The sequence below is a fragment of the Salmo salar genome, chromosome 21 (genome assembly GCF_965601325.2).
Source record: "Salmo salar chromosome 21, fSalSal1, whole genome shotgun sequence".
NCBI lineage: Eukaryota > Metazoa > Chordata > Actinopteri > Salmoniformes > Salmonidae > Salmo > Salmo salar.
Genome location: NC_138311.1, coordinates 58,514,267 through 58,541,674, shown reverse-complemented (window position 1 = coordinate 58,541,674; position 27,408 = coordinate 58,514,267). Strand labels below are relative to the sequence as shown.

At 41.4% G+C, this 27,408-nt stretch overlaps 1 protein-coding gene across 1 annotated transcript; it reads left to right on the top strand.

The window, feature by feature from the left end:
* The first annotated feature begins 12,957 nt into the window (after window positions 1-12,957).
* On the top strand, window positions 12,958-18,270 carry LOC145862533 (uncharacterized). Its single transcript, XM_082966898.1, has 5 exons — window positions 12,958-13,124; window positions 13,242-13,342; window positions 15,128-15,256; window positions 15,508-15,659; window positions 17,999-18,270. Exons 1-5 carry the CDS (start codon window positions 13,062-13,064, stop codon window positions 18,145-18,147), a joined length of 594 nt encoding a protein of 197 aa, XP_082823024.1. The 5' UTR covers window positions 12,958-13,061; the 3' UTR covers window positions 18,148-18,270.
* Window positions 18,271-27,408: the final 9,138 nt, after the last annotated feature.

Genomic DNA, 27,408 nt, shown 5'->3' with positions numbered 1-27,408 from the left:
GGAAATGTTGAGTACTGCTGGCATCAGCCTTATATACAGCAGCTTCTTATGATGACTTTAGAAAGTAGGCATCATCGTGTTTTACATCCTAATTGTAGAGCCTTTCAACCTGCTGTTTAACATAATTACAGGTATTCCTGGTTTTGGTGGGATATACCTCGTAAACATCAACATAATTCAGCACTGTAGCGTCATGTCTGTCTACATAATGATAACAACTTCAGCTTTGGAGTGTTATATTATACCACGGTTAAGGGCTGGAGTGCCTTAGCTGTAGTATATTGACCATATACCACAAATCCCAGAGAAACATTATTGCTATTATAAAACTGGTTACTATCGTAATTAGAGCGGTAAACAAGTCGTTTTGTGTCAAAACACGTGGCATATTGTCTCATATACTGTACTACTGCTTTCAACCAATCAACATCCAGCGCTCGAACGACCCAGTTTATAATATGCATTAGGTGATAATTAGCTGAAATTAGATGTTTGTATTGGTGCTGTAGTGGAAACACTCTTTGGTTTGTTCTTTACAACATAGAAGTTTGTTCTTTACAACATAGAAGTTTGTTCTTTACAACATAGAAGTTTGTTCTTTACAACATAGAAGTTTGTTCTTTACAACATAGAAGTTTGTTCTTTACAACATAGAAGTTTGTTCTTTACAACATAGAAGTTTGTTCTTTACAACATAGAAGTTTGTTCTTTACAACATAGAGGTTTGTTCTTTACAACAGTAGACCCACTACTGATCCTGATCAACTGTCCAGAGTAGACCCACATTACTGATCCTTATCAACTGTAGAGAGTAGACCCACTACTGAAACTTATAAACTGTCCAGAGTAGACCCACTACTGATCCTTATCAACTGTCCAGAGTAGACCCACTACTGATCCTTATCAACTGTCCAGAGTAGACCCACTACTGATCCTTATCAACTGTCCAGAGTAGACCCACTACTGATCCTTATAAACTGTAGAGAGTAGACCCACTACTGATCCTTATCAACTGTCCAGAGTAGACCCACTACTGATCCTTATCAAATGTCCAGAGTAGACCCACTACTGATCCTTATCAACTGTCCAGAGTAGACCCACTACTGATCCTTATCAACTGTCCAGAGTAGACCCACTACTGATCCTTATCAACTGTCCAGAGTAGACCCACTACTGATCCTTATCAACTGTCCAGAGTAGACCCACTACTGATCCTTATAAACTGTAGAGAGTAGACCCACTACTGATCCTAATCAACTGTCCAGAGTAGACCCACTACTGATCCTTATCAAATGTCCAGAGTAGACCCACTACTGATCCTTATCAACTGTCCAGAGTAGACCCACTACTGATCCTTATCAACTGTCCAGAGTAGACCCACTACTGATCCTTATAAACTGTAGAGAGTAGACCCACTACTGATCCTTATCAACTGTCCAGAGTAGACCCACTACTGATCCTTATCAAATGTCCAGAGTAGACCCACTACTGATCCTTATCAACTGTCCAGAGTAGACCCACTACTGATCCTTATCAACTGTCCAGAGTAGACCCACTACTGATCCTTATCAACTGTCCAGAGTAGACCCACTACTGATCCTTATCAACTGTCCAGAGTAGACCCACTACTGATCCTTATCAACTGTCCAGAGTAGACCCACTACTGATCCTTATAAACTGTAGAGAGTAGAGCCACTACTGATCCTTATCAACTGTCCAGAGTAGACCCACTACTGATCCTTATCAAATGTCCAGAGTAGACCCACTACTGATCCTTATCAACTGTCCAGAGTAGACCCACTACTGATCCTTATCAACTGTCCAGAGTAGACCCACTACTGATCCTTATAAACTGTAGAGAGTAGACCCACTACTGATCCTTATCAACTGTCCAGAGTAGACCCACTACTGATCCTTATCAAAGGTCCAGAGTAGACCCACTACTGATCCTTATCAACTGTAGAGAGTAGACCCACTACTGATCCTTATCAACTGTCCAGAGTAGACCCACTACTGATCCTTATCAACTGTCCAGAGAAGACCCACTACTGATCCTTATCAACTGTCCAGAGTAGACCCCCTACTGATCCTTATCAACTGTCCAGAGTAGACCCACATTACTGATCCTTATCAACTGTCCAGAGTAGACCCACTACTGATCCTTATCAACTGTAGAGAGTAGACCCCGTACTGATCCTTATCAACTGTCCAGACTAGACCCACTACTGATCCTTATCAACTGTCCAGACTAGACCCACTACTGATCCTTATCAACTGTGGAGAGTAGACCCACTACTGATCCTTATCAAATGTCCAGAGTAGACCCACCACTGATCCTTATCAACTGTCCAGAGTAGACCCACTACTGATCCTTATAAACTGTAGAGAGTAGACCCACTACTGATCCTTATCAACTGTCCAGAGTAGACCCACTACTGATCCTTAACAAATGTCCAGAGTAGACCCACTACTGATCCTTATCAACTGTAGAGAGTAGACCCACTACTGATCCTTATCAACTGTCCAGAGTAGACCCACTACTGATCCTTATCAACTGTCCAGAGTAGACCCACTACTGATCCTTATCAACTGTCCAGAGTAGACCCCCTACTGATCCTTATCAACTGTCCAGAGTAGACCCACATTACTGATCCTTATCAACTGTCCAGAGTAGACCCACTACTGATCCTTATCAACTGTAGAGAGAAGACCCACTACTGATCCTTATCAACTGTCCAGACTAGACCCACTACTGATCCTTATCAACTGTCCAGACTAGACCCACTACTGATCCTTATCAACTGTGGAGAGTAGACCCACTACTGATCCTTATCAACTATAGAGAGTAGACCCACTACTGATCCTTATCAACTGTCCAGAGTAGACCCACTACTGATCCTTATAGACTGTGGAGAGTAGACCCACTACTGATCCTTATCAACTGTCCAGAATAGACCCACTACTGATCCTTATCAACTGTCCAGAGTAGACCCACTACTGATCCTTATCAACTGTCCAGAGTAGACCCACTACTGATCCTTATCAACTGTCCAGAGTAGACCCACTACTGATCCTTATCAACTGTGCAGAGTAGACCCACTACTGATCCTTATCAACTGTCCAGAGTAGACCCACTACTGATCCTTACCAACTGTCCAGAGTAGACCCACTACTGATCCTTATCAACTGTCCAGGATCATTGTATTGTTGAAGACTAGTCTAGGGAGGATCATTGTATTGTAGACTAGTCTAGGGAGGATCATTGTATTGTAGACTAGTCTAGGGAGGATCATTGTATTGTTGTAGACTAGTCTAGGGAGGATCATTGTATTGTAGACTAGTCTAGGGAGGATCATTGTATTGTAGACTAGTCTAGGGAGGATCATTGTATTGTTGTAGACTAGTCTAGGGAGGATCATTGTATTGTAGACTAGTCTAGGGAGGATCATTGTATTGTAGACTAGTCTAGAGAGGATCATTGTATTGTTGTAGACTAGTCTAGGGAGGATCATTGTATTGTAGACTAGTCTAGGGAGGATCATTGTATTGTTGTAGACTAGTCTAGGGTGGATCATTGTATTGTATTGTTGTAGACTAGTCAAGGGAGGATCATTGTATTGTTGTAGACTAGTCTAGAGAGGATCATTGTATTGTAGACTAGTCTAGGGAGGATCATTGTATTGTAGACTAGTCTAGGGAGGATCATTGTATTGTTGTAGACTAGTCTAGGGAGGATCATTGTATTGTTGTAGACTAGTCCAGGGAGGATCATTGTATTGTATTGTTGTAGACTAGTCTAGGGAGGATCATTGTATTGTAGACTAGTCTAGGGAGGATCATTGTATTGTTGTAGACTAGTCTAGGGAGGATCATTGTATTGTTGTAGACTAGTCTAGGGAGGATCATTGTATTGTATTGTTGTAGACTAGTCTAGGGAGGATCATTGTATTGTAGACTAGTCTAGGGAGGATCATTGTATTGTATTGTTGTAGACTAGTCTAGGGAGGATCATTGTATTGTTGTAGACTAGTCTAGGGAGGATCATTGTATTGTTGTAGACTAGTCTAGGGAGGATCATTGTATTGTAGACTAGTCTAGGGAGGATCATTGTATTGTAGACTAGTCTAGGGAGGATCATTGTATTGTTGTAGACTAGTCTAGGGAGGATCATTGTATTGTTGTAGACTAGTCTAGGGAGGATCATTGTATTGTTGTAGACTAGTCTAGAGAGGATCATTGTATTGTTGTAGACTAGTCTAGGGAGGATCATTGTATTGTTGTAGACTAGTCTAGGGAGGATCATTGTATTGTATTGTTGTAGACTAGTCTAGGGAGGATCATTGTATTGTAGACTAGTCTAGGGAGGATCATTGTATTGTATTGTTGTAGACTAGTCTAGGGAGGATCATTGTATTGTTGTAGACTAGTCTAGGGAGGATCATTGTATTGTTGTAGACTAGTCTAGGGAGGATCATTGTATTGTAGACTAGTCTAGGGAGGATCATTGTATTGTAGACTAGTCTAGGGAGGATCATTGTATTGTTGTAGACTAGTCTAGGGAGGATCATTGTATTGTTGTAGACTAGTCTAGGGAGGATCATTGTATTGTATTGTTGTAGACTAGTCTAGGGAGGATCATTGTATTGTAGACTAGTCTAGGGAGGATCATTGTTATTGTTGTAGACTAGTCTAGAGAGGATCATTGTATTGTAGACTAGTCTAGGGAGGATCATTGTATTGTAGACTAGTCTAGGGAGGATCATTGTGTTGTTGTAGACTAGTCTAGGGAGGATCATTGTATTGTTGTAGACTAGTCTAGGGAGGATCAGTGTATTGTAGACTAGTCCAGGGAGGATCATTGTATTGTATTGTTGTAGACTAGTCTAGGGAGGATCATTGTATTGTAGACTAGTCTAAGGAGGATCATTGTATTGTTGTAGACTAGTCTAGAGAGGATCATTGTATTGTATTGTTGTGGACTAGTCTAGGGAGGATCATTGTATTGTGTTGTTGTAGACTAGTCTAGGGAGGATCATTGTATTGTAGACTAGTCTAGGGAGGATCATTGTATTGTAGTAGACTAGTCTAGGGAGGATCATTGTATTGTTGTAGACTAGTCTAGGGAGGATCATTGTATTGTTGTAGACTAGTCTAGGGAGGATCATTGTATTGTAGACTAGTCTAGGGAGGATCATTGTATTGTAGACTAGTCTAGGGAGGATCATTGTATTGTAGACTAGTCTAGGGAGGATCATTGTATTGTAGACTAGTCTAGGGAGGATCATTGTATTGTATTGTTGTAGACTAGTCTAGGGAGGATCATTGTATTGTATTGTTGTAGACTAGTCTAGGGAAGATCATTGTATTGTTGTAGACTAGTCTAGGGAGGATCATTGTATTGTATTGTTGTAGACTAGTCTCGGGAGGATCATTGTATTGTTGTAGACTAGTCTAGGGAGGATCATTGTATTGTTGTAGACTAGTCTAGGGAGGATCATTGTATTGTAGACTAGTCTAGGGAGGATCATTGTATTGTAGACTAGTCTAGGGAGGATCATTGTATTGTAGACTAGTCTAGGGAGGATCATTGTATTGTTGTAGACTAGTCTAGAGAGGATCATTGTATTGTAGACTAGTCTAGGGAGGATCATTGTATTGTAGACGAGTCTAGGGAGGATCATTGTATTGTTGTAGACTAGTCTAGGGAGGATCATTGTATTGTAGACTAGTCTAGGGAGGATCATTGTATTGTAGACTAGTCTAGGGAGGATCATTGTATTGTTGTAGACTAGTCTAGGGAGGATCATTGTATTGTTGTAGACTAGTCAAGGGAGGATCATTGTATTGTAGACTAGTCTAGGGAGGATCATTGTATTGTTGTAGACTAGTCTAGGGAGGATCATTGTATTGTTGTAGACTAGTCTAGGGAGGATCATTGTATTGTAGACTAGTCTAGGGAGGATCATTGTATTGTTGTAGACTAGTCTAGGGAGGATCATTGTATTGTTGTAGACTAGTCTAGGGAGGATCATTGTATTGTAGACTAGTCTAGGGAGGATCATTGTATTGTTGTAGACTAGTCTAGAGCCCCTAAACAAGATCATTATGTGAGCTATTTTAACCTCGTGGCTTCACTGACGCTCCACTTATATTGAAAGGTGGTGCAGCTTTGAATGATGTTATGTGTGGTAGTTAGCATACCGCTGTTAGCATATTGCAGATCTGGACAAACAATCCACTGACCTCTACAGGACAGACAGACTGGTAGACCGCTATTAGTGGATAGAGGACAGGACAGGACAGACTGGTGGACCGCTATTGGTGGATAGAGGACAGGACAGGACAGACTGGTGGACCGCTATTGGTGGATAGAGGACAGGACAGACTGGTAGACTGCTATTGGTGGATAGAGGACAGGACAGACTGGTAGACCACTATTGGTGGATAGAGGACAGGACAGACAGACTGGTAGACTGCTATTGGTGGATAGAGGACAGGACAGACTGGTAGACCACTATTGGTGGATAGAGGACAGGATAGACAGACTGGTAGACCGCTATTGGTGGATAGAGGACAGGACAGACTGGTAGACCGCTATTGGTGGATAGAGGACAGGACAGACTGGTAGACCACTATTGGTGGATAGAGGACAGGACTGACTGGTAGACCGCTATTGGTGGATAGAGGACAGGATAGACAGACTGGTAGACCGCTATTGGTGGATAGAGGACAGGACAGACTGGTAGACCACTATTGGTGGATAGAGGACAGGACAGACTGGTAGACTGCTATTGGTGGATAGAGGACAGGACAGACTGGTAGACCGCTATTGGTGGATAGAGGACAGGACAGACAGACTGGTAGACCACTATTGGTGGATAGAGGACAGGACAGACTGGTAGACCACTATTGGTGGATAGAGGACAGGACAGGACAGACTGGTAGACCACTATTGGTGGATAGAGGACAGGACAGACTGGTAGACCACTATTGGTGGATAGAGGACAGGACAGACTGGTAGACCACTATTGGTGGATAGAGGACAGGACAGACTGGTAGACCACTATTGGTGGATAGAGGACAGGATAGACAGACTGGTAGACCGCTATTGGTGGATAGAGGACAGGACAGACTGGTAGACCGCTATTGGTGGATAGAGGACAGGATAGACAGACTGGTAGACCGCTATTGGTGGATAGAGGACAGGACAGACTGGTAGACCACTATTGGTGGATAGAGGACAGGATAGACAGACTGGTAGACCACTATTGGTGGATAGAGGACAGGACTGACTGGTAGACCGCTATTGGTGGATAGAGGACAGGATAGACAGACTGGTAGACCGCTATTGGTGGATAGAGGACAGGACAGACTGGTAGACCACTATTGGTGGATAGAGGACAGGACAGACTGGTAGACTGCTATTGGTGGATAGAGAACAGGACAGACTGGTAGACCACTATTGGTGGATAGAGGACAGGACTGACTGGTAGACCGCTATTGGTGGATAGAGGACAGGATAGACAGACTGGTAGACCGCTATTGGTGGATAGAGGACAGGACAGACTGGTAGACTGCTATTGGTGGATAGAGGACAGGACAGACTGGTAGACCGCTATTGGTGGATAGAGGACAGGACAGACAGACTGGTAGACCACTATTGGTGGATAGAGGACAGGACAGACTGGTAGACCACTATTGGTGGATAGAGGACAGGCACTGGTAGACCACTATTGGTGGATAGAGGACAGGACAGACTGGTAGACCACTATTGGTGGATAGAGGACAGGACAGACTGGTAGACCACTATTGGTGGATAGAGGACAGGACAGACAGACTGGTAGACTGCTATTGGTGGATAGAGGACAGGATAGACAGACTGGTAGACCGCTTTTGGTGGATAGAGTACAGGATAGACAGACTGGTAGACCGCTATTGGTGGATAGAGGACAGGACAGACTGGTAGACCACTATTGGTGGATAGAGGACAGGACAGACTGGTAGACCACTATTGGTGGATAGAGGACAGGACAGACAGACTGGTAGACTGCTATTGGTGGATAGAGGACAGGATAGACAGACTGGTAGACCGCTTTTGGTGGATAGAGTACAGGATAGACAGACTGGTAGACCGCTATTGGTGGATAGAGGACAGGACAGACTGGTAGACTGCTATTGGTGGATAGAGGACAGGACAGACTGGTAGACCGCTATTGGTGGATAGAGGACAGGACAGACAGACTGGTAGACCACTATTGGTGGATAGAGGACAGGACAGACTGGTAGACCACTATTGGTGGATAGAGGACAGGACAGACAGACTGGTAGACTGCTATTGGTGGATAGAGGACAGGACAGACAGACTGGTAGACTGCTATTGGTGGATAGAGGACAGGATAGACAGACTGGTAGACCACTATTGGTGGATAGAGGACAGGACAGACTGGTAGACCGCTATTGGTGGATAGAGGACAGGACAGACTGGTAGACCACTATTGGTGGATAGAGGACAGGACAGACAGACTGGTAGACTGCTATTGGTGGATAGAGGACAGGATAGACAGACTGGTAGACCACTATTGGTGGATAGAGGACAGGATAGACAGACTGGTAGACCACTATTGGTGGATAGAGGACAGGACAGACTGGTAGACCGCTATTGGTGGATAGAGGACAGGACAGACTGGTAGACCACTATTGGTGGATAGAGGACAGGACAGACTGGTAGACCGCTATTGGTGGATAGAGGACAGGACAGACAGACTGGTAGACTGCTATTGGTGGAGAGAGGACAGGACAGACTGGTAGACCACTATTGGTGGATAGAGGACAGGACAGACTGGTAGACCACTATTGGTGGATAGAGGACAGGACAGACAGACTGGTAGACTGCTATTGGTGGATAGAGGACAGGACAGACTGGTAGACCACTATTGGTGGATAGAGGACAGGATAGACAGACTGGTAGACCGCTATTGGTGGATAGAGGACAGGACAGACTGGTAGACCGCTATTGGTGGATAGAGGACAGGACAGACTGGTAGACCACTATTGGTGGATAGAGGACAGGACAGACTGGTAGACCGCTATTGGTGGATAGAGGACAGGATAGACAGACTGGTAGACCGCTATTGGTGGATAGAGGACAGGACAGACTGGTAGACCGCTATTGGTGGATAGAGGACAGGACAGACAGACTGGTAGACCACTATTGGTGGATAGAGGACAGGACAGACTGGTAGACCACTATTGGTGGATAGAGGACAGGACAGGACAGACTGGTAGACCACTATTGGTGGATAGAGGACAGGACAGACTGGTAGACCACTATTGGTGGATAGAGGACAGGACAGGACAGACTGGTAGACCACTATTGGTGGATAGAGGACAGGACAGACTGGTAGACCACTATTGGTGGATAGAGGACAGGATGGACAGACTGGTAGACCGCTATTGGTGGATAGAGGACAGGACAGACAGACTGGTAGACCACTATTGGTGGATAGAGGACAGGACAGACTGGTAGACCACTATTGGTGGATAGAGGACAGGACAGACTGGTAGACCACTATTGGTGGATAGAGGACAGGCAGACTGGTAGACCACTATTGATGGATAGAGGACAGGCAGACTGGTAGACCACTATTGGTGGATAGAGGACAGGCAGACTGGTAGACCACTATTGGTGGATAGAGGACAGGACAGACAGACTGGTAAACCGCTATTGGTGGATAGAGGACAGGACAGACAGACTGGTAGACCACTATTGGTGGATAGAGGACAGGCAGACTGGTAAACCACTATTGGTGGATAGAGGACAGGACAGACTGGTAGACCACTATTGGTGGATAGAGGACAGGCACTGGTAGACCACTATTGGTGGATAGAGGACAGGACAGACTGGTAGACCACTATTGGTGGATAGAGGACAGGATAGACAGACTGGTAGACCGCTATTGGTGGATAGAGGACATGACAGACTGGTAGACCACTATTGGTGGATAGAGGACAGGACAAACTGGTAGACCACTATTGGTGGATAGAGGACAGGATAGACAGACTGGTAGACCACTATTGGTGGATAGAGGACAGGCACTGGTAGACCACTATTGGTGGATAGAGGACAGGCACTGGTAGACCACTATTGGTGGATAGAGGACAGGACAGACTGGTAGACCGCTATTGGTGGATAGAGGACAGGCACTGGTAGACCACTATTGGTGGATAGAGGACAGGCACTGGTAGACCGCTATTGGTGGATAGAGGACAGGACAGACTGGTAGACCACTATTGGTGGATAGAGGACAGGACAGACTGGTAGACCACTATTGGTGGATAGAGGACAGGACAGACTGGTAGACCACTATTGGTGAATAGAGGACAGGATGGGTTAGACATTCAAACCTATATATTATTCAACCCTATATGTTATTCAACACTACATCCTATTAAGTCCTATATGTTAATCAACACAAAATCCTATTAAGTCCTATATGTTATTCAACACTACATGCTATTAAGTCCTATATGTTATTCAACACTACATCCTATTAAGTCCTATATGTTAATCAACACTACATCCTATTAAGTCCTATATGTTATTCAACACTACATGCTATTAAGTCCTATATGTTATCCAACTCTAAATGCTATTAAGTCCTATATGTTATTCCTACCTATATGTTATTCAACACTACATCCTATTAAGTCCTATATGTTATTCAACACTACATTCTATTAAGTCCTATATGTTATTCAACACTACATTCTATTAAGTCCTATATGTTATTCAACACTACATGCTATTAAGTCCTATATGTTATTCAACACTACATCCTATTAAGTCCTATATGTTATTCAACTCTACATGCTATTAAGTCCTATATGTTATTCAACACTACATTCTATTAAGTCCTATATGTTATTCAACACTACATGCTATTAAGTCCTATATGTTATTAAACACTACATGCTATTAAGTCCTATATGTTATTAAACACTACATCCTATTAAGTCCTATATGTTATTCAACACTACATGCTATTAAGTCCTATATGTTATCCAACTCTAAATGCTATTAAGTCCTATATGTTATTCCTACCTATATGTTATTCAACACTACATGCTATTAAGTCCTATATGTTATTCAACACTACATCCTATTAAGTCCTATATGTTATTAAACACTACATCCTATTAAGTCCTATATGTTATTCAACACTACATCCTATTAAGTCCTATATGTTATCCACTTCACCACACCGTGCATGAACAGCTAAGCTCTAAAATAGAACATGGTTTCATTTGAGATGCCAGATGGACTGTAAATCCTGCCTCTGTGGCTGTCTCGAACATACAACACCACATGGTTATCTGAAAGATGAAAGAGGAGAGATTAATCACAGATAACTAACTTAAGAACTCAAGAGAGCATCATTTTGGAGGTCATATGAATTGAACATTTTAACTACTCAGCCATTTTCAAAGTCTTGTGCCCCGACCCAGCTACCAGCTATTGAATGCATTCTACATTTGGGCGCTTGAGGCAGCATAGCCACGGGCTATTGAGCAGACTAGTAACATAATACAATTTACAATATGATATTCTGATCTTTTGAAATACAATTCATTCTGGGTTTTTTTGGGGGGGGGGTTTTTTGACGCTAAGAAAATAATAAACATTTCTTCGTGACGGTGTAGAACAGTTGAATTATGGTTGAAATTTATGAAATATTTGTACATATTTACGGATTATGGTTTTATTTAAAAAAAATATTTTTATATATTCACAGATTGTACTTTTATTTGTGAGTTAACGTTCAATATACGCACGGATTGTGGTAGAAATACTTACAGACTAAATATACTGATCTAACTCAGTGAAGGTATGCACTAGGAAATGTCATCTGTCAACGAGTAGATAAAGTGAGCGGTACAAATAAACACTAATAAATAATAGTGATAGTAGTGAGTGTGTGTGTGTAAACTGCAGGCTAAAGTTAAATCTAGACTTGGTTTCCTCTATCGTAATCACTCCTCTTTCACCCCAGCTGTCAAACTAACTCTGATTCAGATGACCATCCTACCCATGCTAGATTAAGGAGATCGGCAGGCCACCAATGCTCCTTTCAGGACACATCACTGCACTCTATACTCCTCTGTAAACTGGTCATCTCTGTTTACCCGTCACAAGACCCACTGGTTGATGCTTATTTATAAAACCCTCTTAGGCCTCACTCCCCCCCTATCTGAGATATCTACTGCAACCCTCATCCTCCCCATACAGCACCGTTTACTCCCCCCCTATCTGAGATATCTACTGCAGCCCTCATCCTCCCCATACAACACCCGTTCACTCCCCCCTATCTGAGATATCTACTGCAGCCCTCATCCTCCACATCCACCACCCGTTCTGCCAGTCACATTCTGTTAAAGGTCCCCAAAGCGAACACATCCCTGGGTCGCTCCTCTTTTCAGTTCGCTGCAGCTAGCGACTGGAACGAGTTGTAACAAACACTCAAACTGGACAGTTTTATTTCAATCTCTTCATTCAAAGACTCAAACATGGACACTCTTACTGACAGTTGTGGCTGCTTTGCGTGATGTATTGTTGTCTCTACCTTCTTGCCCTTTGTGCTGTTGACTGGGCTCAATAATGTTTGTACCATGTTTTGTGTTGCTACCGTGTTGTGTTGCTTCCATGCTGTTTCGTCATGTGTTGCTCCCTTGCTATGTTGTTGTGTTTCTCTCTTGTCGTGATGGGTGTTTTGTCCTATATTTTTTTATTTCTGTTTTAATCCCAGCCCGTCCCCGCAGGAGGCCTTTTGGTAGGCCGTCATTGTAAATATGAAATTGTTCTTAACTTGCCTAGTTAAATAAAAGGTTAAATAAATGAAATGAAAATAGAAGTAAGGATGATGTCAGCGCCCCATACAGGTAAGCGTTATTATGTGCAGAATGGGAGCGTTCCAGGTGCATTCTCCATTCCTGTAGCGGTCAGGACAGCCGCATGACCCGACACTGAACACTGCTCCAAAACAGAAACCATCACAAGGACAAAGATGAGTTTCTCTGACCTGACTTCACCCTCCGACGTTTCTTCCATGAGCGAAAAACAACTCGAGGTAAAGGAGTCGATCAATTCTTCCAGTGTTAGCTGATGCTTCTGATGCAAACTGGACAAACGGCAATTAGACCACAGTTAATTGAACTATATTTTTTCCTCTCCCGAAATATTCTAGAGGTTGGTTGAACAACTTCAAGATGCCATCAGTAATGTGAACGAGGAACTGAACATTACTAAGGAAGAGAGAGAGGCTGTGGATAAGGACGTGAGAAGAGGGTAAGTAGTCTACGGTGTTTGACAGGTAACCCAGTTATCACCTGTGAAGGGAATACGTCGCTTTCCAACCAACCTGGATCAACTGATGACCGTAACTTAACTAAATGTATTATTTACACCCTATTGTTCAAAACCAACGCCTTTCACATCTTCATATTTTATGAGTTGAGTGTAAGTATTACAGGTAGGAAAAAATAACAACATGGCTTCCTGTTATTGGTAAGATTTCTGCATCTGGTTTAGCCAAAAACATCAAGCTTTGTTTATTTCAATGGAAACCTTACCTCTGATAAAGGCCCAGCTCTGAAACGCATTGGTTCTACTACTTTCAATAAGAAATAAATGATAAGCAAAGCACAACTATAGATTTCTTACATACTTGTATTATTTGATTTATTTAGCTCACTTTTTAGAGCTTAAACAATTAAACCTATTTAACATGAAACCAATTTCGAAATGTCCAGCTGCCCCAGCTTGAGAAAGTCTTGAAGGAGTTCCCACATATGCTGAGCACTTGTTGGCTGCTTTTCCTTCACTCTGCGGTCCAACTCATCCCAAACCACCTCAATTGGGTTGATGTCAGGTGATTGTGGAGGCCAGGTCATCTGATCAATTTATTTCTGTAGGCCAAATAAGCACTTGTTTTGTAGGGAGTAGTCCGAATGCAATTGAGTGACTTGTGTAACAGTGTAGGTTCCGTCCCTCTCTTCGCCCCAACCTGGGCTTGAACCAGGGACCCTCTGCACACATCAACAACTGACACCCCACGAAGCATCGTTACCCATCGCGCCACAAAAGCCACGGCCCTTGCAGAGCAAAGGGGAAACCCTAAGTCTCAGAGCGAGTGACGTCACTGATTGAAACGCTATTAGCGCGCACCACCGCTAACTAACTAGCCATTTCACATCGGTTACACCACCGCTAACTAGCTAGCCATTTCACATCGGTTCCACCACCGCTAACTAGCTAGCCATTTCACATCGGTTACACCACCGCTAACTAGCTAGCCATTTCACATCGGTTACACCACCGCTAACTAGCTAGCCATTTCACATCGGTTACACCACCGCTAACTAACTAGCCATTTCACATCGGTTACACCACCGCTAACTAGCTAGCCATTTCACATCGGTTACACCACCGCTAACTAGCTAGCCATTTCACATCGGTTACACCACCGCTAACTAGCTAGCCATTTCACATCGGTTACACCACCGCTAACTAGCTAGCCATTTCACATCGGTTACACCACCGCTAACTAGCTAGCCATTTCACATCGGTTACACCACCGCTAACTAGCTAGCCATTTCACATCGGTTACACCACCGCTAACTAGCTAGCCATTTCACATCGGTTACACCACCGCTAACTAGCTAGCCATTTCACATCGGTTACACCACCGCTAACTAACTAGCCATTTCACATTGGTTACACCACCGCTAACTAACTAGCCATTTCACATCGGTTACACCACCGCTAACTAGCTAGCCATTTCACATCGGTTACACCACCGCTAACTAGCTAGCCATTTCACATCGGTTACACTTGTACAAATGGGAAAACCAGAGACAAAACAAATTAACGCTTCAAGACAATTTTAATATATATAAACTGTAAAACTATATATATATATATTCTCCTTTCAGGCAGCCACAAAGCACATTACATCAAATAGTTTTACAGTAATTTTTTTTTAAATATCTGTGGTTAAAGATATAAAGCTTTGACATCTGTATTGAGTAGTCAATTCCTCACACCATCCCTATTACGGTTCCCGACGTGTAGCACTGAAGACCTGAACCGGAGGATGGTGATGGCGACTCAGACGGGAGGACTGGGCGAGGCCCTGTTGGAGCTGGATCCACTGAAGCTGAGGAGGGCTGAGCTGGTCCAGAAACTGGAGTGGATTAACAGGTCATCTATGTTTTTAATTGATATTATAAAGGATGGATATAAACCTAAATGGATGTATTTATTTTTAATTTTTTACCACGAAAGACACCACCTTTTGTACTACTGTGATTTTGAGGTTGTTTTTTCCAGAGTTCAACTGTCTGATGAAAATGTGTGACTGTGAAAATGGAGGTTTAGTTTCTTTATCTACAACGTTTTTTTTTTTTTTTTTTTTTTTTTTTTTACTTGTTATAAAAACATTTTGTCCTAAGGTCACAGGGTAAAGGATTAAAGAAGAAACTGAAGGATTTGGATAAAATTGATAAGGTGGCAGAGTCTCTAGCAGAGAAGGAGAAGAGTTTGAACCTCCAGTGTCTGGCGATAAGGAAGTCTCTAACAGAGATCCAGTCTCGCTGCCTAGAAGGTACAGTAACAGTGGCTTGACGTATTGCACAACTATATACCGTATGATGGAAATGTAATGAGTTAGTGAGATAAGAGAGAACGGCTGGTCTGACTCACTGACGCAGGAAAATAAGGAAACCTCAGGGTTACACAATAGAGAACTTTATTTCCAGAGGAAAGGGAAAGAGGGGGGATACCTAGTCAGTTGAATGCATTCAACTGAAGTGAGTCTTCAGCTCCTCAGACATGGCAGACATGGCAGCTCTGCTTGTAGCTCCTCAGACATGGCAGCTCTGCTTGTAGCTCCTCAGACATGGCAGACATGGCGGCTCTGCTTGTAGCTCCTCAGACATGGCAGACATGGCGGCTCTGCTTGTAGCTCCTCAGACATGGCGGCTCTGCTTGTAGCTCCTCAGACATGGCAGACATGGCGGCTCTGCTTGTAGCTCCTCAGACATGGCGGCTCTGCTTGTAGCTCCTCAGACATGGTGGCTCTGCTTGTAGCTCCTCAGACATGGCAGCTCTGCTTGTAGCTCCTCAGACATGGCGGCTCTGCTTGTAGCTCCTCAGACATGGCAGCTCTGCTTGTAGCTCCTCAGACATGGCAGACATGGCAGCTCTGCTTGTAGCTCCTCAGACATGGCAGCTCTGCTTGTAGCTCCTCAGACATGGCAGCTCTGCTTGTAGCTCCTCAGACATGGCAGCTCTGCTTGTAGCTCCTCAGACATGGCAGCTCTGCTTGTAGCTCCTCAGACATGGCAGACATGGCGGCTCTGCTTGTAGCTCCTCAGACATGGCGGCTCTGCTTGTAGCTCCTCAGACATGGCGGCTCTGCTTGTAGCTCCTCAGACATGGCGGCTCTGCTTGTAGCTCCTCAGACATGGCGGCTCTGCTTGTAGCTCCTCAGACATGGCGGCTCTGCTTGTAGCTCCTCAGACATGGCGGCTCTGCTTGTAGCTCCTCAGACATGGCGGCTCTGCTTGTAGCTCCTCAGACATGGCGGCTCTGCTTGTAGCTCCTCAGACATGGCGGCTCTGCTTGTAGCTCCTCAGACATGGCGGCTCTGCTTGTAGCTCCTCAGACATGGCGGCTCTGCTTGTAGCTCCTCAGCAACTTTGCAGTATTTTGTTTTTGTGTTATTTCTTACATTATTAGCCCAGGAAATGTTTTGTGTTATTGCATACAGCCGGAAATAACTTTGGGATATCAGATCGGAGGATCTCCTTCCAGAGAGACATCAGGGACTGTAACATACTCTGTTTTCATGGAATCATTGCTCTCTCTGGATATACTGTCCCCTTCCATACAGCCAGCTGGGTTCTCAGTACATCGCATAGACGGGAATAAAGAACTCTCCAGGAAGAAAGGTGGTGGTGTATGTTTCATGATTAACTACTCATGGTGTGATTGTGATAATGTACAGAAGTCCTTTTGTTCACCCGACCTAGAATACCTCACAATCAGATGCCGACCGTGTTACCACCCAAGAGAATTATCTTCGGTTATATTCACAGCCGTGTATATTCCCCCTGAAGTCGATACCACGACGGCCCTCAAGGAACTACACTGGACTTTAAACTGGAAGCCGTATATTAAGTGTAATTCTTCCCAAAGGGTCGTTACAGCTGTAATTCAGACAAAAACATGTTCCCTCCATCACTAGTGTGTGTATATATATATACTCCACTTTAGACACCCCTCCTTCTCTCCAATCCTTACATCTTCTGGTTCGACAGGAAGATGGTAACAGGATAATAAACCATTATTTCTCCCTTCAGGGCACCTGACCTGACCTCCTGGCCTGAACCGGCCCTCAACCCCTCCTTCGCCTAATCCACAGATGTCCATCACCTATCGCACTCCGTGACTCCCTCCTGTCCACCCAGCACATTCCACAGCCTCTCTGTCTTTGTACAGAGAACCATTTAACTTCTGACATAAAACCCAGTCTCTTTCACTCCTTTTATATACTCTGCTTCTGATCTATCATGTTTTTTTAAGTATCTCAATGTTCAAAGTTTTCCCCGAATCCAACAACAGTCACGGGCAGGGGGGGGGAATCCGAGTCCGTCACGGGCAGGGGGGGGAATCCGAGTCCTTCACGGGCAGGGGGGGGAATCCGAGTCCGTCACGGGCAGGGGGGGGAATCCGAGTCCGTCACGGGCAGGGGGGGGAATCCGAGTCCGTCACGGGCAGGGGGGGGAATCCGAGTCCGTCACGGGCAGGGGGGGGAATCCGAGTCCGTCACGGGGGGGAATCCGAGTCCGGCAGGGGGGGGAATCCGAGTCCGTCACGGGCAGGGGGGGGAATCCGAGTCCGTGAGCAAGAGACTGACAATGTCTGTTTTTCTTTCAGCAGAAAATCGATCGCTACAAGTGAGTCAGGCCTCTGGTTTGGTGAAGTTGGAAAAGCTGGAGGACTCTACCAAGGCAGGCCCACGGAGAGGTCTACAACCACAAGGCCAAACGGCAGACAACAAGCCAATAAGACACAGAAGACAGAAGTGAACAGCTGTTTAGACCGCTGTTAGTAGGTAGAATTGTTTACATTATGATTGGTGAAATCTAGACACTTTAAAACCAGATTTTTGTGGTAGCCATTAAAGATTTGTATTAGTAGTTTTCATGGGTTGGGAATATAAATTGAGAAGCCGTTTTAACATTATCTCTGAGCAACTGTTGAAACATTTTTCTGTGAAATATTTACTATTCAATAAATTTAAAAATACAAAAGTTTTCTGTTGTGACTCGTTTTCTCGGCTTCCGTAGTGCCATTTTATCGTGGTGGTGTACCCCGAGATACATATTAACATTTAGATTCATAATAACACCCACTGTTTACGTAGCCAATGGACCACGCGGTGCATTCTGGGTAAACTCGAAGACAATCTCCTTCAAGGAGTCGATGCACAGAGGGACTGGAGCTGAGACACAAAGGTAAGATGGTAGACAAGATGGAGTCGCGGAATGCACAAGCCTTCTGGAAGACCTGGTGAAGGAGAAGATGGTGAGGAAGGTTGGAGACAGAACCTGCTGAGAGTGAGGATGAAGTGCCTGCGCTGAGTTCGGGCCTCGCCCCGAGGATGATGGGGATGATTCTGGCCACAGTGGGAGTGAGATTTCTGGAGAGAATGGATCCTTGCTGTTTGACTGATCATTATATGGTGTCAGGTTGGGGACTGTTTCTTAGAGTGATATGTTTCCTGCGCCCAATGACTAAAATGTTAAAAACAAATGTGAAAACAGCTAGCTAGCCCTGGCTAGTACATAACATGCAAAAATATCTGTTGTCCTAGCTAATGTTACTTCCTCTATACCGTTTCTTTCGTCATTGATAGGCTCTCCATTAACTTAGTTATTCCCTGACGCTGTCCATTTTATTGTACGCATGACCTCCGTTTATACATTCATAAACTGATTACTTATTAATTCTCCCTTCCTCCTCCAATGTATTCCATATTTCTCACTTCCTCCCCAGACGGTAGTAAAAAAACGATTAAAAACGGTGCTCATTTCATGAATCGACAACTTTCTTTAAAAGGCTAGTAGACATTTCCAGATCATAGCGTAGCCCAAAACTAACAGTTTCAGCATCTACAAAAGTGACATATCATTTTTGCAAACATTTTAAAAAGGCATAAAATAATCCAAGTGACTTGACTGAAAATATATATTTAATTCAAAACGATACATTATAGGGCAGCTAAATCACATCAAGCATAAAAAAAATATGTAAAAAAATTATTCTGTATTTATTTCAAAAGATGCAACATTTTGTTCATGAGGCAAACATTGGATGACTTGGTGAAGGCGTGGTAGAGAGAAGCTGTCTGTTTTCCTCCTCCAACATAGCATTTGGAAAGTCCTGTGAACGTCTACAGTCCTGTGAACGTCTACAGTCCTGTGAACGTTCTACAGTCCTGTGAACGTTCTACAGTCCTGTGAACGTTCTACAGTCCTGTGAACGTCTACAGTCCTGTGAACGTCTACAGTCCTGTGAACGTTCTACAGTCCTGTGAACGTTCTACAGTCCTGTGAACGTCTACAGTCCTGTGAACGTTCTACAGTCCTGTGAACGTCTACAGTCCTGTGAACGTTCTACAGTCCTGTGAACGTTCTACAGTCCTGTGAACGTTCTACAGTCCTGTGAACGTTCTACAGTCCTGTGAACGTCTACAGTCCTGTGAACGTTCTACAGTCCTGTGAACGTCTACAGTCCTGTGAACGTTCTACAGTCCTGTGAACGTTCTACAGTCCTGTGAACGTTCAACAGTCCTGTGAACGTTCTACAGTCCTGTGAACGTTCTACAGTCCTGTGAACGTTCAACAGTCCTGTGAACGTTCAACAGTCCTGTGAACGTTCAACAGTCCTGTGAACAAGTCATCCTGAACAACAGCATCTTCCTAATTGATAACTAAAGTAGAGACGTAGGTGGGCCAGTACATTGCAATAAACTTTGATGAACAATGAACAGAATATATTTACAACAGAATACATACAAAGTTTATTGCAATGTACTGGCTGCCTGCTCCTCCTATTTATTGGACTACCTGCCATTTTTAAGGCACCTGCATTCCCACTGCCTTCATCTCACCTCCAATCGATAACTTTGACATATTGGCATAATAAATCTCATGGGTAACAGCATCACCTCCATAAAGTCTATAGACATGCTTATTAAAGGTTTTCAGTCAAGCATGTTGCCATGTGTAGAAGTCGTTATTGACAAAAGGGAATATTAATCATAAATATATAAACTTTATCGATGGACATAATGCTGATTTGAAGAGCGTTCGTTAGAAAGGTGGTGGTAGTGGATTGCATGTGGATGGTAGTTATCAAATCGCTCTAATTCAGATGAAGACCTGATCAGCTGAATATTCACATAAAGAAGGAAAAAAACACATTATACTCACTGTTTCTTGTTACAGACGCATGGCTATTTCTCTAGTTTCATGACGACACCTGAGTAAACACATGGTGATTAGGTACTGAGAGTTTAACCTGTTGAGGATCCCTGCCCGGTACCGGGATTTATTGACAAGAGATTCAAAACTGCAAGAATCTAATCATTTCAATTTCTCAAACAATCAACTATTTTTCACCATTTGAAAGATAAACATCTCCTAAATCCAACCACATTGTCCGATTTTCAAAGAGGCTTTACGGCGAAAGCATAAAGTTAGATTATGTTAGGAGAGTACATTGAAAATAGCTGTGTGTAATTTTTTGTCAATTCAAAGACAGGCGTCACCAAAAGCAGGTCTGTGATGCATAGAGGAAAATGCTCCTGGGCTTCCCGCCAAGCTACAACAACAGAAGTGGAACTCTCATTAATCAAGACTGGTACACGTGGTGTATATATAGGTCTACAAACACTGTGTGCATGTTTTTTTGGGGGGGGTTGATTATCAACCAAATGTGTTTTTTATAAAGCCTTTTATTTACATCAGCAGTTGTCACAAAGTGCATTACAGATACCCAGCCTTAATAAACCAAAATAGAAGAGAAGTAGGAGGACAGTATTTTACAATAAACTTTAGTGAACTATTATCAGAATATATTTTTCAAGAGAATACAGACAGGAGCAGTCAGCATTGTACGTCAGGACTCGTTGCAGTTGACATGCTGCTCCTCTATGTGGGCTGTACAACACAGATATCAATACAGCATGAGACAGATATCAATACAGCATGAGACAGATATCAATACAACACGAGACAGATATCAATACAACATGAGACAGATATCAGTACAACACAACAGAGATATCAATACAACACGAGACAGATATCAACACAACATGAGACAGATATCAGTACAACACGAGACAGATATCAATACAGTACAACACGAGACAGATTTCAATACAACACGAGACAGATATCAATACAACACGAGACAGATATCACTACAACATGAGACAGATATCAATACAACACGAGACAGATATCAATACAACACGAGACAGATATCAATACAACATGAGACAGATATCAATACAACACGAGACAGATATCAATACAACATGAGACAGATATCAATACAACACGAGACAGATATCAATACAACACGAGACAGATATCAATACAACACGAGACAGATATCACTACAACATGAGACAGATATCAATACAACACGAGACAGATATCAATACAACATGAGACAGATATCAATACAACACGAGACAGATATCAATACAACATGAGACAGATATCAATACAACATGAGACAGATATCAATACAACATGAGACAGATATCAATACAACATGAGACAGATATCAATACAACACAACATGAGACCGATATCAATACAACATGAGACAGATATCAATACAATACAACATGAGACAGATATCAATACAACACGAGACATATATCAATACAACACGAGACAGATATCAATACAACATGAGACAGATATCAATACAACATGAGACATATCAATACAACACAACATGAGACAGATATCAATACAATACAACATGAGACATATCAACACAACATGAGACAGATATCAATACAACATGAGACAGATATCAATACAACATGAGACAGACATCAATACAACACGAGACAGATATCAATACAACATGAGACAGATATCAATACAACATGAGACATATCAATACAACATGAGACAGATATCAATACAACACGAGACAGATATCAATACAACACGAGACAGATATCAATACAACACAACATGAGACAGATATCAATACAAGACAACATGACAGATATCAATACAACACAACATGAGACAGATATCAATACAACACGAGACAGATATCAATACAACACGAGACATATATCAATACAACACGAGACATATCAATACAACATGAGACAGATATCAATACAACATGAGACAGATATCAATACAACACGAGACAGATATCAATACAACACGAGACAGATATCAATACAACATGAGACAGATATCAACACAACACGAGACAGATAAAAATACAATACAACATGAGACATATCAATACAACATGAGACAGATATCAATACAACACGAGACAGATATCAATACAACACGAGACAGATATCAATACAACATGAGACAGATATCAATACAACACGAGACATATCAATACAACACGAGACATATCAATACAACATGAGACAGATATCAATACAACATGAGACAGATATCAATACAACACGAGACAGATATCAACACAACATGAGACAGATATCAATACAACACGAGACAGATATCAATACAACACGAGACAGATATCAATACAACATGAGACATATCAATACAACACGAGACAGATATCAATACAACATGAGACATATCAATACAACATGAGACAGATATCAATACAGTACAACATGAGACAGATATCAATACAACACAACATGACAGATATCAATACAACACAACATGACAGATATCAATACAATCCAACATGAGACAGATATCAATACAATACAACATGAGACAGATATCAATACAACACGAGACATATCAATACAACATGAGACAGATATCAATACAACATGAGACAGATATCAATACAACACGAGACAGATATCAATACAGTACAACATGAGACAGATATCAATACAACATGAGACAGATATCAATACAACACAACATGACAGATATCAATACAACATGAGACAGATATCAATACATCACGAGACAGATATCAATACAACACGAGACAGATATCAATACAACATGAGACAGATATCAATACAACACAACATGACAGATATCAATACAATACAACATGAGACAGATATCAATACAACACGAGACAGATATCAATACAACACGAGACAGATATCAATACAACATGAGACAGATATCAATACAACATGAGACAGATATCAATACAACACGAGACAGATATCAATACAACATGAGACAGATATCAATACAACACGAGACAGATATCAATACAACATGAGACAGATATCAATACAGTACAACATGAGACAGATATCAATACAACATGAGACAGATATCAATACAACACGAGACAGATATCAATACAACACGAGACAGATATCAATACAACATGAGACAGATATCAATACAACATGAGACAGATATCAATACAACACGAGACAGATATCAATACAACACGAGACAGATATCAATACAACATGAGACATATCAATACAACACGAGACAGATATCAATACAACACAACATGACAGATATCAATACAACACAACATGACAGATATCAATACAATACAACATGAGACAGATATCAATACAACACGAGACAGATATCAATACAACACGAGACAGATATCAATACAACATGAGACAGATATCAATACAACATGAGACAGATATCAATACAACACGAGACAGATATCAATACAACACGAGACAGATATCAATACAACACGAGACAGATATCAATACAACACGAGACATATCAATACAACATGAGACAGATATCAATACAACACGAGACAGATATCAATACAACATGAGACATATCAATACAACACGAGACAGATATCAATACAGCATGAGACAGATATCAATACAACACGAGACAGATATCAATACAACACGAGACAGATATCAATACAACATGAGACATATATCAATACAACACGAAACAGATATCAATACAACATGAGACAGATATCAATACAACACGAAACAGATATCAATATAATATGAGACAAATATCAATACAACATGAGACAGATATCAATACAGTACAACATGACAGATATCAATACAACACAACATGACAGATATCAATACAACACAACATGACAGATATCAATACAACACAACATGAGACAGATATCAATACAACACAACATGACAGATATCAATACAACACAACATGAGACAGATATCAATACAACATGAGACAGATATCAATACAACATGAGACAGATATCAATACAACATGAGACAGATATCAATACAACATGAGCCAGATATCAATACAACACGAGACAGATATCAATACAACACGAGACATATCAATACAACATGAGACAGATATCAATACAACACGAGACAGATATCAATACAACACGAGACAGATATCAATACAACATGAGACAGATATCAATACAGCATGAGACAGATATCAATACAACACGAGACAGATATCAATACAACATGAGACAGATATCAGTACAACACAACAGAGATATCAATACAACACGAGACAGATATCAACACAACATGAGACAGATATCAGTACAACACGAGACAGATATCAATACAGTACAACACGAGACAGATATCAATACAACACGAGACAGATATCAATACAACACGAGACAGATATCACTACAACATGAGACAGATATCAATACAACACGAGACAGATATCAATACAACATGAGACAGATATCAATACAACACGAGACAGATATCAATACAACATGAGACAGATATCAATACAACATGAGACAGATATCAATACAATACAACATGAGACAGATATCAATACAACATGAGACAGATATCAATACAACACAACATGAGACCGATATCAATACAACATGAGACAGATATCAATACAATACAACATGAGACAGATATCAATACAACACGAGACAGATATCAATACAACACGAGACAGATATCAATACAACATGAGACAGATATCAATACAACACGAGACATATATCAATACAACATGAGACAGATATCAATACAACACGAGACAGATATCAATACAACATGAGACATATCAATACAACACGAGACAGATATCAATACAACACGAGACAGATATCAATACAACATGAGACATATCAATACAACACGAGACAGATATCAAAACAACATGAGACAGATATCAATACAACATGAGACAGATATCAATACAATACAACATGAGACATATCAACACAACATGAGACAGATATCAATACAACATGAGACAGATATCAATACAACATGAGACAGACATCAATACAACACGAGACAGATATCAATACAACATGAGACAGATATCAATACAACACGAGACATATATCAATACAACATGAGACAGATATCAATACAACACGAGACAGATATCAATACAACATGAGACATATCAATACAACACGAGACAGATATCAATACAACATGAGACAGATATCAATACAACATGAGACATATCAATACAACACAACATGAGACAGATATCAATACAATACAACATGAGACATATCAACACAACATGAGACAGATATCAATACAACATGAGACAGATATCAATACAACATGAGACAGACATCAATACAACACGAGACAGATATCAATACAACATGAGACAGATATCAATACAACATGAGACATATCAATACAACATGAGACAGATATCAATACAACACGAGACAGATATCAATACAACACGAGACAGATATCAATACAACACAACATGAGACAGATATCAATACAAGACAACATGACAGATATCAATACAACACAACATGAGACAGATATCAATACAACACGAGACAGATATCAATACAACACGAGACATATATCAATACAACACGAGACATATCAATACAACATGAGACAGATATCAATACAACATGAGACAGATATCAATACAACACGAGACAGATATCAATACAACACGAGACAGATATCAATACAACATGAGACAGATATCAACACAACACGAGACAGATAAAAATACAATACAACATGAGACATATCAATACAACATGAGACAGATATCAATACAACACGAGACAGATATCAATACAACACGAGACAGATATCAATACAACATGAGACAGATATCAATACAACACGAGACATATCAATACAACACGAGACATATCAATACAACATGAGACAGATATCAATACAACATGAGACAGATATCAATACAACACGAGACAGATATCAACACAACATGAGACAGATATCAATACAACACGAGACAGATATCAATACAACACGAGACAGATATCAATACAACATGAGACATATCAATACAACACGAGACAGATATCAATACAACATGAGACATATCAATACAACATGAGACAGATATCAATACAGTACAACATGAGACAGATATCAATACAACACAACATGACAGATATCAATACAACACAACATGACAGATATCAATACAATCCAACATGAGACAGATATCAATACAATACAACATGAGACAGATATCAATACAACACGAGACAGATATCAATACAACATGAGACAGATATCAATACAATACAACATGAGACAGATATCAATACAACACGAGACATATATCAATACAACACGAGACAGATATCAATACAACATGAGACAGATATCAATACAACACGAGACATATATCAATACAACATGAGACAGATATCAATACAACACGAGACAGATATCAATACAACATGAGACATATCAATACAACACGAGACAGATATCAATACAACACGAGACAGATATCAATACAACATGAGACATATCAATACAACACGAGACAGATATCAAAACAACATGAGACAGATATCAATACAACATGAGACAGATATCAATACAATACAACATGAGACATATCAACACAACATGAGACAGATATCAATACAACATGAGACAGATATCAATACAACATGAGACAGACATCAATACAACACGAGACAGATATCAATACAACATGAGACAGATATCAATACAACACGAGACATATATCAATACAACATGAGACAGATATCAATACAACACGAGACAGATATCAATACAACATGAGACATATCAATACAACACGAGACAGATATCAATACAACATGAGACAGATATCAAT